Source organism: Stegostoma tigrinum, chromosome 30, assembly GCF_030684315.1.
Source record: "Stegostoma tigrinum isolate sSteTig4 chromosome 30, sSteTig4.hap1, whole genome shotgun sequence".
Taxonomy (NCBI): Eukaryota; Metazoa; Chordata; class Chondrichthyes; order Orectolobiformes; family Stegostomatidae; genus Stegostoma; species Stegostoma tigrinum.
In genome coordinates, this window is record NC_081383.1 from 4,665,768 (window position 1) to 4,681,754 (window position 15,987).

At 45.1% G+C, this 15,987-nt stretch overlaps 1 protein-coding gene across 1 annotated transcript in view; it reads right to left on the reverse strand.

Moving 5' to 3' along the window:
• Positions 1-316: 316 nt before the first annotated feature.
• The window catches only part of tmem161a (transmembrane protein 161A), a 34,173-nt gene continuing 18,502 nt past the window's right edge, over positions 317-15,987 (reverse strand). Inside the window, exons 7-12 of the mRNA XM_048559844.2 lie at positions 13,122-13,185; positions 11,244-11,387; positions 10,020-10,133; positions 8,699-8,873; positions 7,917-8,013; positions 317-5,952 (exon numbers count right to left, since the gene is read on the reverse strand). Coding sequence (XP_048415801.1) covers positions 5,681-5,952; positions 7,917-8,013; positions 8,699-8,873; positions 10,020-10,133; positions 11,244-11,387; positions 13,122-13,185 — 866 coding nt within the window. The 3' untranslated portion in view covers positions 317-5,680. The remainder of the gene's footprint in view (positions 5,953-7,916; positions 8,014-8,698; positions 8,874-10,019; positions 10,134-11,243; positions 11,388-13,121; positions 13,186-15,987) is intronic.

The following is a 15,987-nucleotide window of genomic DNA, read 5'->3' on the forward strand; positions in this document are numbered from 1 at the left end:
TGCTTCCCTAACCTGTTCTTCCTCTCACCCATCCCTTCCTCCCACCCCAAGCCGCACCTCCATCTCCTACCTACTAACCTCATCCCACCTCCTTGACCTGTCCGTCTTCCCTGGACTGACCTATCCCCTCCCTACCTCCCCACCTATACTCTCCTCTCCACCTATATTCTTTCTCCATCTTCGGTCTGCCTCCCCCTCTCTCCCTATTTATTCCAGAACCCTCACCCCATCCCCCTCTCTGATGAAGGGTCTAGGCCCGAAACGTCAGCTTTTGTGCTCCTGAGATGCTGCTGGGCCTGCTGTGTTCTTCCAGCTTCACATTTTATTATCTTGGATTCTCCAGCATCTGCAGTTCCCATTATCACTTAAAGGCACTGGCTTATTTTCCAAAGGCACCATTTTTGGTCTCTGGTAAGGCCTTCAACATATTGCTATTCAGCAGTCAGAGTTTCAGCAGGCTATTTGACAGTAAAGGCATCACAGCACAAACACAATCCAATCTTGACCTGATGTGTGCACAATCTTTTCTAACACCAGATGGCGATCAGAAGCAGGAATTCTGTTTGGGCCCCACTCCTCTCTCGTCATGCTCTTAGCCAGAGTGTTAAATACGACAGCGGCAAATACTTTGATAACAAAGTGTGAAGCTGGATGAACACAGCAGGCCAAGCAGCACCTTAGGAGCAGAAAAGCTGACATTTCGGGCCTAGACCCTTCAGAAAATTCTCCAGCATCTGCAGTTCCCATTATCTCTGACCTGCAAATACTTTTATGGCTCTGTCATAATGTTCCTACATCTGGGACAGAAGGTCTGGGTTCAAGTCCCACCTAACCCCACGCATGTATCATAATACGTCTTCACATGCAGATTAAAAAATCTAAATACAACATTCTCACTTACCATATCAGTGCACAGCAGTACTATGTTAATGATATTTAAGTCTGAAGATTGAAATTTGGCTTCAGGAAATGAATAGCAAACCAGCTTCATGTGTTTAATTCATATCTGGTTGAGATGGACTGGCCCTTTAACGCATACAGCTTAATAATTAAGTCATTTGAGTGGAATCAGACAGATCAGTGAATTAGGAGTCTCCTGGGAGTCTGCAGGGGCCAGTATCCCTAAAGCAGCATGTGCCCCAGACACAAATTAAAGGCTGGAGTCAGTCTTTTGCACACAGGCTGGGAGAAACACAAAAAAATGTCGCCAAGGGACCTAGATCAGATGGTTTTCTGGGTCCTAACTGAAAGCAATTTACAGTTAGCCACAATAAAAGGGGGTGTGAGAGGTGTGAGGATTTACAATTATGGCAACTGCCTCGACCATGTCTTTTAATTTGGGAAATGGAGTTGTGAGTGTGGGGATAATAGTGGAGAAGGGCTGAGAAGAGAAAAGGTTGCAGGAGTAAATGGTATGAGAAAAGCGTGAGGGAGAGATGGAGGAGGCTGATACAAAACAGGGTGAGGATGCCTTATTTAATGGTCACAATTTCAGTTACTTTTTCAACAATAAAAAACCTTATGATGCTGTTATGATAGAGCTCCCGTCAGGAAATGTCCAACACAAAACGAGTTTGGGTTGCCTCAGTACAGAATTCTGGTTCATGTACATTGTTAAGACAGCACAGAGAGAGCTTTGCTTAGAATCTAATCGTGTGACGAACCTTCCCTGGGACAGTTTGATCAGGGGGCAGCATCATTGGAGCTCTAATCTGTATCTAACCTTGTACTGTACCTGTCCTGGGAGTGTTTGATGGGGGACAGTGTAGATAGAGCTTCACTCTGTATCTAACCCTGTACTGTACCTGTCCTGGGAGTGTTTGATGGGGGACAGTGTAGATAGAGCTTCACTCTGTATTTAACCCTGTACTGTACCTGCCCTGGGAGTGTTTGATGGGGACACCAGGTCCCTTTGCTATGAAGTGTATGGAAAGTAATGTTTAGTGCAGGCACCTACAAGTTATGTTTTCAGCAGAGGTCATTGTTTTGTAACAACTAATTTAACACATTCATAAAGTGATTTCATCTCATGCTGTAAGACAGACAATTCATTTCTTTGTTTTAGACTAACTATACATACACAGGTTCAAAAACACCATTTTTAACTCAGTTTTTAAAACACTTTCTAAAAATCAGCCACATGATTAATATCTGAAAACTTAAACAGAAACTACTGGAGAAACTCAGCAGGTCTGACAGCACGTTGAGAGAGAAACTCAATTCAGTTTGGCTTGGAATATTAACTTTAGTTTAGTCTCTACAGATGCTGCAAGACCTGCTGCGTTTCTCCAGTGCTTTCTATTTCAGATTTCCAGTGTCCACATTGTTTTGCTTTGAACACTACATCGTGTTGGTTTTGCAATGGCTGATATCTACATCTGTTGATGACAAAAGAAAGGTGGCAACGTGAGGAGTTTGTTAGTGATTCATCTGCTCACGTGCCAAACACCATGAGGGCTGCTCTCCATCTTCACCATCAGCCTGAGTAACTCTGTGCTGGGGATCCTTTCAGGCCAAATATTGTGGGGTTTAAGTCCAAATGCAGAAACCTGAGCACAAGATCTCAGCTGACCCTCCTGCTGTATTACTGAGGGAGCGTTGCACTGTTGGAGGCGCCAATATTCAGAAGAGGGGATGTGAAAGATCCCATGGCAAGGAGCAGGAGAGTTTTCCCTCAGACAATACCTATCCCTCACTTGACACCAACGAACAAATTATTTGATAGTCATCACATCATTATTTTTGGGAATATTCTGTGTGCACAGTGGCAGCAGCTTTTTTTACTTTGTCCACAATTCAGAACTTCTTAGTAGATTGTAAAGCCAAGTTGGATGCCCCAGAATTGTGAATGGTGCTGCAGAAGATGCTTTATGCTTAAATAGCTACCACAACCTTCAGCTCAGACTTCACTTCCATATCCACCCATTCAGAAGGCAGGCAGCTTACGCTGGCTTGCTGTCAATTGATCAAAATGAGCTGCAATCACGCCTCTCTGCCATTCCCTCATTCAGAGACTTACTGGCGACTTCAACACTTCCTCATCAGTAAAATAACTTCCTCATAATGCTTTTGGTCATTTTGAATAGCCAGCACCTCACAATGGCATTCTAATCATGGCAGCATGGAGACTCAGTGGTCAGCACTGCTGCCTCACAGCGCCAGGGACCCAGTTCAATTCCACCTTCGGGCAACTGCCTGGGTGGCGTTCGCACATTCTCCTCGTGTCTGTGTGGATTTCCACAGTTTCCAGTTTCCTCCCACAGTCCAAAGATGTGCAGGCTAGGTAGAGTGACCATGCTAAATTGCTTCATAGTGTACAAGGATGAGTAGGCTATGTGAATTTGCCATGGGAAATGTGGGTCTGGGTGGGATGATCCTCGGCAGGTTGGTATGGACTCAATGGCTGAATGGCCTGCTTCTGCACTGTAGAAATTCCACAAAGGGTAGGCAATGGCCTAGTGATATTATCTCCTGACTATTAATCCAGAAAATCAACTAATGTTCTGAGGACCTCGGTTCGAATCCCACCATGGTAGGTGGTGGAATTTGAATGCCCTTTTTAAAAAAAACTGGAATTAAGAATCTACTAATCACCATGAAATCATTGTCAACTGTCAGGAAAAACCCATCTGGTTCACAAATGCCCTTGAGGAAAGGAAATCTGCCATCCTCACCTGGTCTGGCCTACATGTGACTCCAACACCCAGGAACGTGGTTGACTCTCAACTGCCCTCTGAAAAGGGCCAGCAAGCTGTTCGGTTTTTGTGATTGCTACAAAGTCTCAAAGAAATGAAACCTGATGGATCACCCGGCAGCGACCTAGGCACTGCAAAAGACAACGGCAGAAACAGCCCTGTTGACCCTGCAAAGTCCTCCTCACTGACATCTGGGGTCTTGTGCCAAAACTGGGAGAGAAACAGCCTGACATAGTCATACTCACAGAACCATACCTTACAGACAATGCCCCATTCAGCACCATCACTGCTCCTGGATATATCTGTCCCACTGGCAGGACAGACCCAGCAGAGGGGGTGGCACAGTGGTATACAGTTGGGAGGGAGTTACTCTGGGAGTCCTCAACATTGACTCCGGACCCCATTAAGTCTGATGGCTTCAGGTTAAACATGGACAAGGAAACCTCCTGCTGATTACCACACACCGTCCTCCCTCAGCTGATGAATCCGTACTCCTCGGTGTTGAACAACACTCAGAGGAAGCACTGAGGATGGCAAGGGCACAGAGTGTACTCTGGGTGGGGGATTTCAATGTCCACCACGAAGAGTGGCTCGGCAGCAGTGCTACTGACCGAGCTGGTCGGGTCCTAAAGGACAGAGCTGCTAGACTGGGTCTGTGGCAGGTGGTGAGGGAACCAATAAGAGGGAAAAGCATACTTGACCTCACCCTTACAATCTGCCAGCTGCAGTTACATCTGTCCATGACAGTATCAGTAAAAGTGACCATCGCACCTGATAGGGAGAGGAGGGTTGGAAAGGTTTTAAACACAAACAGATCTCTCTCAATTTGCTTAATTATTTTGGTAATGTGAAAAATTGTGATCTTTTTTCAAACGCCAGTGTGAGCTGCACCCCATCCCACAGCAGGGATTTTCATCCCTATGTTCATTTCTATTTCTTCACAGCGATGTATTGTAAAGTACAGGGTGGTACGGTGGCACAGTGATTAGCACTGCTGCCTCACAGCGACAGGGACCAGGGTTCAATTCCAGCCTCTGGGGACTGTCTGTGTGGAGTTTGCACATTCTGTTTGCGTGGGTTTCCTCCCACAGTCCAAAGATGTGTAGGCTAGGTGGATTGGCCATGGAGAGTTGCCCATACTGTTGAGAGATGTATAGATTAGGTGGGTTATCGGAGGATGGGTCTGGGTGGGATGCTCTGAGAGTCAGTGTGGACTTGTTGGGCCGAAGGGCCTGTTTCCACCCTGTGGGGATTCTATGATCTTCTAAACATCATCTTTCAACTTTCCACTCTAAGATAACTCTGCTTATGAGTAATTTGGACATTTCCCCCTCTGGCAGTGAAGGCACAGGGAGAATGAAAAGGGGCACTGGGAAAGGTTTCCCAATTTATAGACTGCAAATAATTGATGTAAAATTAAAAACTACTCAATTGTCCTTCACACAGTTACCAGTGTCCCAGAGGACCATATGGTGGCTCTCTCATTACAGAGAGAATGACTGGTGGGTGTTTAACCTGAGAAGCACCACCTCAGGTGAGGGGAGAGGTTAAGAAGGACAGTCCTTCATGGTAACCTCAGCTGGTGCCAGAATTGAACCCAGTGACATTGCTCTGCATTGCAAAACAGCCGTCCAGCCAACTGAGCTAACTGATCCCTACCCTTCAGATACGCGACCATAATGTTTGTGACAAAGGATACCAACAATTTACCTCCTGCTAGCTTATTCTACTCTCCCCCTGCATCTTGTGCAGCTTCACAGACGTGCAGCAGCGAGCCTGCAAACAGCTAGTCCTCTGTGGAAGTCAGCACATTTGGCCAAAAAAAAGCTGGGTAAGATTTAGACGTGTGGAGCTGGAGTGGATAATGAAAAGTGAACATTAAAGGAAATCTTTGTGGACTCATCGTTATTCACTTGTTCTCCAACATGGTAGAAGATTCAATACTTTTCAATGTGCTTCACTCTCCTATCCCAGTCCCCATTTCCCTATGAGGTCACCATGTACTGATGGAAGTAAAGGCCAAACAGGTTCGTCACCACTTGACAGGCTGCTAACCACCAGATGATGAAGGAGAAGATGCCCCGGTAAAACATGGGCGTGAAAACACGACAGATTGTGCTCAGGAATGCTTTGATCTGAGAGACAGCCACTTCATATCGCTCCTCCTCATTGGGGGCTGTTCCGGAGAATTCCGAGGGAACATCCAGAGCCGGAGACACTTGAGGGGCTTCTGGGTAACAGCCCCAAGAGTAATCACCTGAAAACAACAAACACATAATGAGCTGCACTGACTCAACAGAACTGAAGCAGGCCATTCAGCCCAAGTGATTCTTGCTGGTATTGTGCACTTAAAGAAAAGCTAGATGAGGGAGAAAGGCAGAAACACAAAAATTGCTGGAGCAACTCCATAGGTCTGTTTTCACCTGTGAGAGGAGGCAAAGAGAGAGAGTGAGTGTTAACATTCTGAGTCCACTTTGACTCTTCTTCAGATCTTCAAATCACATTGGACTCAAAATGTTCATGATAATGGGAACTGCAGATGCTGGAGAACCCAAGATAACAAAGTGTGGAGCTGGACGAACACAGCAGGCCAAGCAGCATCTCAGGAGCACAAAAGCTGACGTTTCGGTCTAGGCCCGAAACGTCAGCTTTTGTGCTCCTGAGATGCTGCTTGGCCTGCTGTGTTCATCCAGCTCCACACTTTGTTATCTTGGACTCAAAATGTTAATTCTGTTTCTTTCTCCACAGACCTAAACTTGCTCTAGCATTCTCTGCATTTGTTACAGCTTTCTAATTTGTCAATATTTCGCTTTCACTTGAATGAGTAAGGAACATGCTGATGGGGTGAGTAGGACGGGAGGAGGTTTGTGTCAGCGTTAGACTGTTAGGCTGATGCCTGTTTCCTGTGCTGTGTACACTTCAGGCACCTGCACGATAGGTCTGACTGAATGCAATGTGCTTAGTGTGTTATCATTTTTTACTATTCATTCATTTGTGGCTGGCCATCTGCAGTTGCCCAGAGGCCAGCTAAGAGTAAACCACATTGCTGTGGGTCTGGAGTCACAGACTAGGTAAGGATGACAGATTTCATTCCCTAAAAGGCATTAGTGAAACAGGCAGGTTTTTACAACAATCGACAATGGTTACATGGCCACATTAGGCTAGCTCTCTATTCCAGTTTTATGTAACTGAACTCAAATTTCACTGTCTGCTGTGGTGGGGTTTGAATCTATGGGCCCACCTTGCCCTAGCCTGGTCCTCTGGATTACTAATCCAGTGACATTGCCAGTGGTTCCCTCCAGCACAGGCAGATTTAAAATGGGTCTCTCCAATCTAAATAGGCCATATTCACAGAGCCAAATGTCCTCCTGAATGAACGCACCTTCAGGGAACAGTAAAACTGAGCAAAATGGTGGTGGTCGAAGTACACAATTGCAGAAAAGCTGTTTAGGCGTGTCAGGAAACACATTTCCACGCAGAACAAAGGGGCGAGAGAATCTGGAATTCATCTGTCAACAAAACTGCTGTTGAGGGTGTGGTCAAATAAGTGTTAAAGACAGATTAATTTTTGTAGTGTATCAAGGAAATGGAACAGAAGTGGGAGGGGGTTTAGTGGAATTGAAGTTAGAAATCGGTAATGATCTAATTAAGGGCAGGTCACTGTTTACAAATCAGATGTCGCCCATTTAAAATAGAGATGAGGCAATAACTTGTTTTCTCTCAGAGGGTGATGAGTCTTTGGAACTCGCTTCCTGAAAAGGGGTGGAAATAGAATTCTTGAATATTTTCAAGGCAGCGATGAATAGATTCTTGTTCAGCAAAGAACGAAAGGTTATTGGGGGCAGGCAAGAATGTGGATTTGACAATATAATCAGATCAGTCATCATATTATTAAATGGTAGACCAAGCTTGAGGGGCTGAATGGCTTACTGCTTATTCACATCTCCAGAAGCGGTGGATCAATTTGAGGGACTGAACTTCTTTGCTGAATACAAAATAAGAGACCATAGAATTAAAAACTGCGGATGCTGTAAATCAGAAGCAACAACAGAAATTGCTGAAAAAACTCAGCAGATCTGGCAGCATATGTGAACAGAAATCAGTTAACGTTAACTCTGATTTCTCTTCACAGATGCTGCCAGACCTGCTGAGCTTTTCTAGCAACCTGTGTTCTTGTTTCAGACACAGAATTAGTTGTCTGCTATTAAGTCAGTTACATACCCAGCACTTTCAGCAGCAGAGTGGAGTGCAGAAGCAGGATTACAGGGCCAAGGTACTGTACAGTGACTACACACAGGTAGCAAAAAACTTGGGAAACCTGCAGCAGGGGGCAACAACATCCCTTCAGTCATAAACATCAGAGCTTCAACTTGATCAAGACATATTCATAAACTACAGCTAGAGGATCAGGACACAATCCCAAAGTCACTGCAGGCTGAGAACAAAAGTATAACCCTATGCAATTCCAACTCTGAATATGTGTTTCTTTACAAAAACCACACACTCCCTCTATTTAGATTCCATTCGGTGTATAAATAGGAAGCTAACTATTCTCAAGTAGTTCCTGAGATTACAGACTTTTTTGAAAACGTAAAGAAAATTCTGGCACCAAAAGTTAATTTAGAAGACTTAACCTGGATGTTTGATATGAATGTTTCACATTCCTCCCCCCACTCCGCCTCCGCCACCTCCCCAAGTTATATTATTATTCAACACACACACTGGGTCATACAGGACCAAATAAATCCTCTTCAATTAAGACAGGAGAATGCTGGAGAAACCTAGAGAGTCTGGCGGCATCTGTGGAGTGGGAGGAACACAGCCAACCTTTCAAGTCCGATCTGACTGTGCTTTGGAAATGGCTTGGACTCGAAACATTATCTCTATTTCTGCCTCCACAAATGCTGCTAGACTTGCTGAATTTCTCCAGCACGGTCTGGTTTTATTTCAGATTTCCTGCATCTGCAGCTTTTTCCTCATTCCGCATATTTCCTGAAATGTACCTTCCTCTGAATTTCAATCATGGGGATGTTTCCAGCTTCCTTCTTCATTAGGTCCACCCACTTTTCTGCCAGGTTCAGATATGCCTGCAGGTGGTAGCGGGTCATGGTCAGGCGCAGTGTGCAGAGGGCGATGATTATCCACAGACGCATGCTGTTGTACATTGTGTCTGACATCCTTCAGCATCAAATGAACACGGGAGCCCAAAGTGAGAACAGTACAGAATTACAACATTATTGATCAGTATTCAGAAGGCAGAAGATTTAATTGAGAAGGTTAAAGTAGTAAGAAAGAGAGACAATGAGATAGAGAGAAAAACAAAACAATATATTCTGCCGGGAGATAGTAAGAACAGCATCAGAGGAGCAGGAAAGTTGATGCTTTGGGCCATTTCTGAAGAAGGATCCCGACCCAAAAGTCAACTTCCCTGCTCCTCTAACACTGCCTGGCCTGCTGTGTTCCTCCAGCTCCACACTGTGTTATCTCTGACTCCAGCATCGGCAGTTCTTACTATCTCGGAGTGAGTTATAACCCCACTGTGAGGCCTCTTCGAAAGGATGTCCACCTTAAAGAAGTTGTCCTCTTCCCTCCGAAAAGAACTCAGTGGATCTCTCTTCCACTGCAAACCTCTGACCATTTCTGAATAAGCTATTTTGCTGGGAGCTGGGGGTGGTGGGAGGAGACAGTTGAGAGCAAGGGGGCTGAAACTTAAAATTTAAACTAAGTCATTCAGAGGTAATGTCAAGGAACATTACTTCACACTGAAGGTGGTGGAAGTGTGGAAGTGTCTCTCTCCAAAATTATTAAGGTCAACTGAAAATATCAAAGCCAAAGTGGTAAGATTTTATTGGGTAACAGTATTAAGCATCATGTGCATGGATGGAGTTGAGAACAAATTACCATCAACTGTCTGAAGAATAGAATAGGTTTAAGAGGCTGAATGGTCTCTCCTTGATCCTACAACAGGAAGTACAAATGTCTTGGGGGTGCAGGTTGGGCAGAAGTTTGGTTACTTAATGCAGTTTCAGTAAGGCCCACACAGTTACAGCAAGACATCCTTTCTCTCGGACACAAATCCTTTCGAATAAAGGCCAACACACCACTTGCCTTCCTAATCACTTGCTCCCTCTGCACATTAACTTTCAGTGTCTTATGAACAAGGACCAGATTCTGCTGCACACCAACATATCAACTGCTCACCACTGAAGAAATACCGTGAGATTTGCAGCTAACACTGTTTTGATGTGAACGAGTAGTTATTTGTCAGAGCATAGGAAACCCAGGAAGGAGCTCTGATGTCGCGAGGCATTGCTGGACACTCACAGCTGTATGTGCTCTTTTCCAAGTGGAGTTTTCATCACAAAGTCCCTGGTGATGGGTTTAACCCACAGCAACAACACAATGATGGGAGACAGGAAGTTGGCCTGAAGGAGGATCCTGGGAGAAGGGCAGGAATAAGAAACAATGAAAAGACAGCAACTACAACAATATTAAATAAAACTTAACCAGTCTTACAAAGGCACCAAAGAACTTAAAAAGGCAGAGGCAAAGTGAGAGAGATTTGGGGAGAGATATTCTAAAGCTTTGGATAGAGTTTGCAGCTTAAACAACAACAGCTTGCATTTTTACCATATCCTTAATATAGTCAAACATCTCAAGGAGCTGCGCAGGAGCGATTATAGAGCAAAATCCTTCCCATCTGCTAAACTGGTCATTGGTGTCCCTAGTTTAACATTTCAACTCTTTTTGTGCTGCATGTAGGGGCCAGTGAAGTTCAGGAATGAGGATTTTTTTTTACCTCAGGAGATGGCTGCACTTTCTGATTCTTTCAGAAGTCAGAATGCTAATCCAGAGCCAAAACTGATTTAGTTTGAAAAAGACTGGAACTGAGCTGCAGAAGGAATTCACACAATGGGCCCAATTCACCATCATGAGCATGCTGGGTAGAGTGGGCCTGGAGAAACTGTTCCTGCTCATAGGAAGAGCAACAATGAGAAGGCACAGATTTAAAGTGACCGTAACGCCACTGAATATTAAGAGCTGGTGGTTAGATTGTCTCATATTGAGATGGTCATTACTTGGCATTTCAGTGGTACAAATGTTACTTGTCACTTTTCAGCTCATGCCTGGAAATAGTCTGGGTCTTGTTGCATTCGGACATGGACTGCTTCAGTAACTGAGGTGTCGCGAGTGGCGGTGAACATTGTGCGATCATCTTCTCAAGAAGCATAGGGGAAGTCAGGAATCACATTTTCGACGAGCAAATAGCTAGGATCCGCCTGGAAATGTGCTGGATGTAGGCTCAAGTGAGGCATTCAATGCGGCATTGGATGATTACTCGGATAAAAATAGTGTGCAGACATATAGGAAGTAGCAGGAAATTGGAACTAGGCGCAGGGATGATGAGCTGAAATAGCCTCCTTTTGCATCATAAATATCCTGTGATTCTGTTATTTCCAGCTCCATTCTCTTCTCCATTCACATCTCACCACAGCTTTCATTTTGTCAAGCACCACAACAATATTCAGGCTCTGCTGAACTACTTACTGAATGAGAGGCTTGTCTGCAGTCATCTTGAGAGCATCTAAATGGGTCTGTGCTAGTCGGAGGCCCGGGAAGGTTAAACATGCTCCAATAAATGATGAAAACCCAACTAGTACAAGCTTAAAGATGAGTCTTGAGACTGAGTAGCTGAAAGTGAAACAAATGCATGTTACCCTGTATCCAATTAGATATGTCACACAAACAAATTTGATGGAGGTGGCGTGGAGGGTTAGAGGTGGGCACAGTTTAGGGCTAATAGACCTTGATTGAGTATTTCGAGGCAGAAGCTAAGGTGAGAATAACCAGCAGATGGGTCAGTGTAGGCCAATGGGCTGAATGGCCTCTGTCAAATCTGTACAATTCTCTGATTAAGCACCTGCATTCTTTTATTTTCTAGGTGTTTGTTGAGGGCTGAGTGGTGCCTGTTCTCCCTGCAGTGGTGCCACGAGATTTCATCTATCAGCAAATGGGACCCAGTTCAACATCTCACTGGTCAATGCAGTTACTTCACTGGTACTGAACAGGCTGGATTGTGTTTTAATTCCTTGTATCATTATCTCATCAGCTTCCTGACTAAGCACCTGATTGCAAAACTTTTTGTTTTAAAATGCCTTTCCCTTTTCAGGACGTCTCAAAGTACTTTAAAGCCAATGAAGGAATTTTTAAGTTGTTGTTATGTAGGAAATGAGGCAAACATTGCACGCTGCAAACTCTAATAATTCCCAGTCTCTTCAGATAGAATCCTCAATATCTGAGGCTCACTGATTGCGGTTCAATAATGCAAGTGTATCACAATTTTGTTTTAATTAATTCACTGGCAAGTCTAGCATGTGTCGCCTGTCCCTAATTGCCCTTGAAGAGAGTGTCGCACTTGGCCATTTCAGAGGGCATGAAGAAACAGCCACATTGCAGTGGGTGTGGAGCCAGGTAAAGAATGCAGATTTCCTTCCCTAAAGGGCATTAGTGCTTGCAGGAAAAAAAAAGTCAATCACAGTTTCGTGGCCATTTTTGGATTTTTTAAAAATGAACTTCGCTTCCAGTAGTTGCTATGGTGGGGTTTGAATCTGTCTCCCCAGAGCACTAACAGAAATGGAAGTTGCTGGAAAAGCTCAGCAGGTCTGGCAGCATCTGTGGCGAGAAATCAGAGTTAACATTTTGGGTCCACTGACTTTCCTCAGAACCGGTTATGAGGAAGGGTCGCCGGACCCAAAACTTTAACTCTGATTTTTCTTTTCTTTACAGATGCTGCCAGACCTTTTCCAGCAACTTCTGTTTTTATTTCTGATTTACAGCACCAGTAGTTCTTTTGATTTCTATTCAGTGTTTCCCCAGAGCATTCGCCTGTGTCGGGATTACTAAACTAGTGACACTACTGCTGCACCATTATTAGGAAAGAAGCAAGTACAGGTGGTAGGTTGCAAAACTAAGTTTAGTCAGTCTGAGGATTAAACCCAAACCATCAGTGTTATCAAGCCTCACAATCACTTTCATCATCTGCGTTAACTGACATTACCTCCTACAATTAGCGATGTAGTAATAATCAGATAATCTGCTTCAGTGATGTTGATAGAAAGATAAATATTAATCAGAATTCCAGGAATAGCATACCTGCTATTCACAGATGAGAAGCTGTGAAATCTTTCAAGTCCACTTGAGATGCCAGACAAGGCCTCAGACTAAAATCTCATCCAAAGAATTGCACCTCTGACAATGCAGCACTCCCTTAGTACTGCACTGGGATGGTCAGCCTGGATTATAGGTTCAAGTCACCAAGGTGGGATCTGAACTTCTGGCTCGGGATACCCACTGAACCAAAGGAAATTTAAGAAGAAATATTTGTAATTACACAGTACAATATTAAATAAAACAAATAATACTCACGGCCAGATGTCCACTCCCTGTTGCTTTAGAAAGACCTCCACATTTTCATACAAGTTGGCAAAACCTAGAGAGGGGATAGGTGACACATTGAGATTGGCAGTGCTTACAGAGATAAAAACAAAGTGCTGGAGAAACTCAGCAGGTCTGGCATCACCTTCTTCTGCAATAGGAAATATACCACACTCAAAACTCACAGATGCTGCCAGACCTGCTGAGTTTTTCCAGCACTTTCTGTTTTTATTTCAGATCTCCAGCATTTGTGGTTTTTAAACTTTGATTTAATTTCTACAGATACCTGCTCATTGAGCCACTTCTACTTTCACAGAATGTCAGCTTGTCACTGGCTTAATTTGGCAAATGGACTGCTCAGCGCGTTCGGACAAGAGTTGCTGTTGATTTAGTGATCTCAGTCAAGAGGCCTATGCACTGGCTTCGGTGTCACTGGTATTGAAAAGGGTGGTTGGGAGGGAAAAGGAGGCAGAAAACCAGAGTCTCAGCTCCTCATCCTATCAAGTACTCTGAGGATCTGTGTATTACAGTAAGCATGGAAGAGGCCAGAGTTAGGCCGGATATGATGTTCCTTGGAGTAAGCTGGCTGTTGTGAGACAAGTACTGGATATTAACTGACATCAATAGATTATTGATACAAGGGTCTCCATAAGATTCTATGAACACATTTGAGAGATGGGGAACCGTGAAGCCACGAGACAACTGCTACTGTAAACAAAGGCTATCTGAAGCAAGGTGGTGAAGTTTTGCTCTGCAATTAGTTTTATTTAATTGTGGTTTCACTCTGTGGATGAGGGCCACGCTGGTGAAACATCAATTATTGTCCACCATCATCTTTTTAAGCAAAAACTTTCTAATTCCTACAGACGTATGTATGCTTATGTAACACATTAGCTTTGCCAAACCACTTCAGAATGTAAAAAGAGTCAACCACAAAGTAAGAGACTGGGTCAACTACAGGCCAGGCTGAATTCCCTTCTCCAAAGAACAAGTGCTCTTTCTTGAATATACTTAGTGGCCTGGCCTTATGTGCTAGTGTATCCACAGAGTGAGCATTCTCATGTTTCCTCATTTCAGTGCTAAATGGCTACTCTGTATCCTGAGACTGCGTCCCTGGTTCAAGACTCCCCAGTTGGGGAAACATCCTCCCTGCATCTAGTCTGTCCAGCCCTGTTAGAATTTTATACATTTCAATCAGAATCCCCTCTCCTCCTTCTAAACTCTAAGGAAATCAGGTCTAGTCAAACCAATCTCTCCTGATGGGACAGTCCTGCCACCCCTCATATCAGCCTGGTGAACATCAGCTACACTTCCTCCACGGCAGGTACATCCTCTGTAATATCGGACGATCAAAACTGTGCACAATATTCCAGGTGTAGTCTGACCTTGTTTAACTGCAGTAACACATCCTTACTTCTGAACTCAAGGACACTTATAATGAAGACCAATATACAGTCGGTTCTGCTATAATGCGTGTTCTGGCAATGCAAATTGGCGATAATGCGACTGATAAGTAGGGGAACACAATTTCAAAAATGTGGACTTGTGTTGGCTATAATGTGATTCCATCGGTATGCAGAGGAGCAGAAATCAACATCACACAATGGTTTCAGAGATAATGGGAACTGCAGATGCTGGAGAATTCCAAGATAATAAAATGTGAGGCTGGATGAACACAGCAGGCCAAGCAGCATCTCAGGAGCACAAAAGCTGACGTTTCGGGCCTAGACCCTTCATCAGAGAGGGGGATGGGGGGAGGGAACTGGAATAAATAGGGAGAGAGGGGGAGGCGGACCGAAGATGGAGAGTAAAGAAGATAGGTGGAGAGAGTGTAGGTGGGGAGGTAGGGAGGGGATAGGTCAGTCCAGGGAAGACGGACAGGTCAAGGAGGTGGGATGAGGTTAGTAGGTAGCTGGGGGTGCGGCTTGGGGTGGGAGGAAGGGATGGGTGAGAGGAAGAAACGGTTAGGGAGGCAGAGACAGTTTGGACTGGTTTTGGGATGCAGTGGGTGGGGGGGAAGAGCTGGGCTGGTTGTGTGGTGCAGTGGGGGGAGGGGACGAACTGGGCTGGTTTAGGGATGCAGTAGGAGGAAGGGGAGATTTTGAAACTGGTGAAGTCCACATTGATACCATATGGCTGCAGGGTTCCCAGGCGGAATATGAGTTGCTGTTCCTGCAACCTTCGGGTGGCATCATTGTGGCACTGCAGGAGGCCCATGATGGACATGTCATCTAGAGAATGGGAGGGGGAGTGGAAATGGTTTGCGACTGGGAGGTGCAGTTGTTTGTTGCGGACTGAGCGGAGGTGTTCTGCAAAGCGGTCCCCAAGCCTCCGCTTGGTTTCCCCAATGTAGAGGAAGCCACACCGGGTACAGTGGATGCAGTATACCACATTGGCAGATGTGCAGGTGAACCTCTGCTTAATGTGGAATGTCATCTTGGGGCCTGGGATGGGGGTGAGGGAGGAGGTGTGGGGACAAGTGTAGCATTTCCTGCGGTTGCAGGGGAAGGTGCCGGGTGTGGTGGGGTTGGAGGGCAGTGTGGAGCGAACAAGGGAGTCACGGAGAGAGTGGTCTCTCCGGAAAGCTGACAGGGGAGGGAATGGAAAAATGTCTTGGGTGGTGGGGTCGGATTGTAAATGGCGGAAGTGTCGGAGGATAATGCGTTGTATCCGGAGGTTGGTAGGGTGGTGTGTGAGAACGAGGGGGATCCTCTTGGGGCGGTTGTGGCGGGGGCGTGGTGTGAGGGATGTGTTGCGGGAAATACGGGAGACGCGGTCAAGGGCGTTCTCGATCACTGTGGGGGGAAAGTTGCGGTCCTTGAAGAACTTGGACATCTGGGATGTGCGGGAGTGGAAT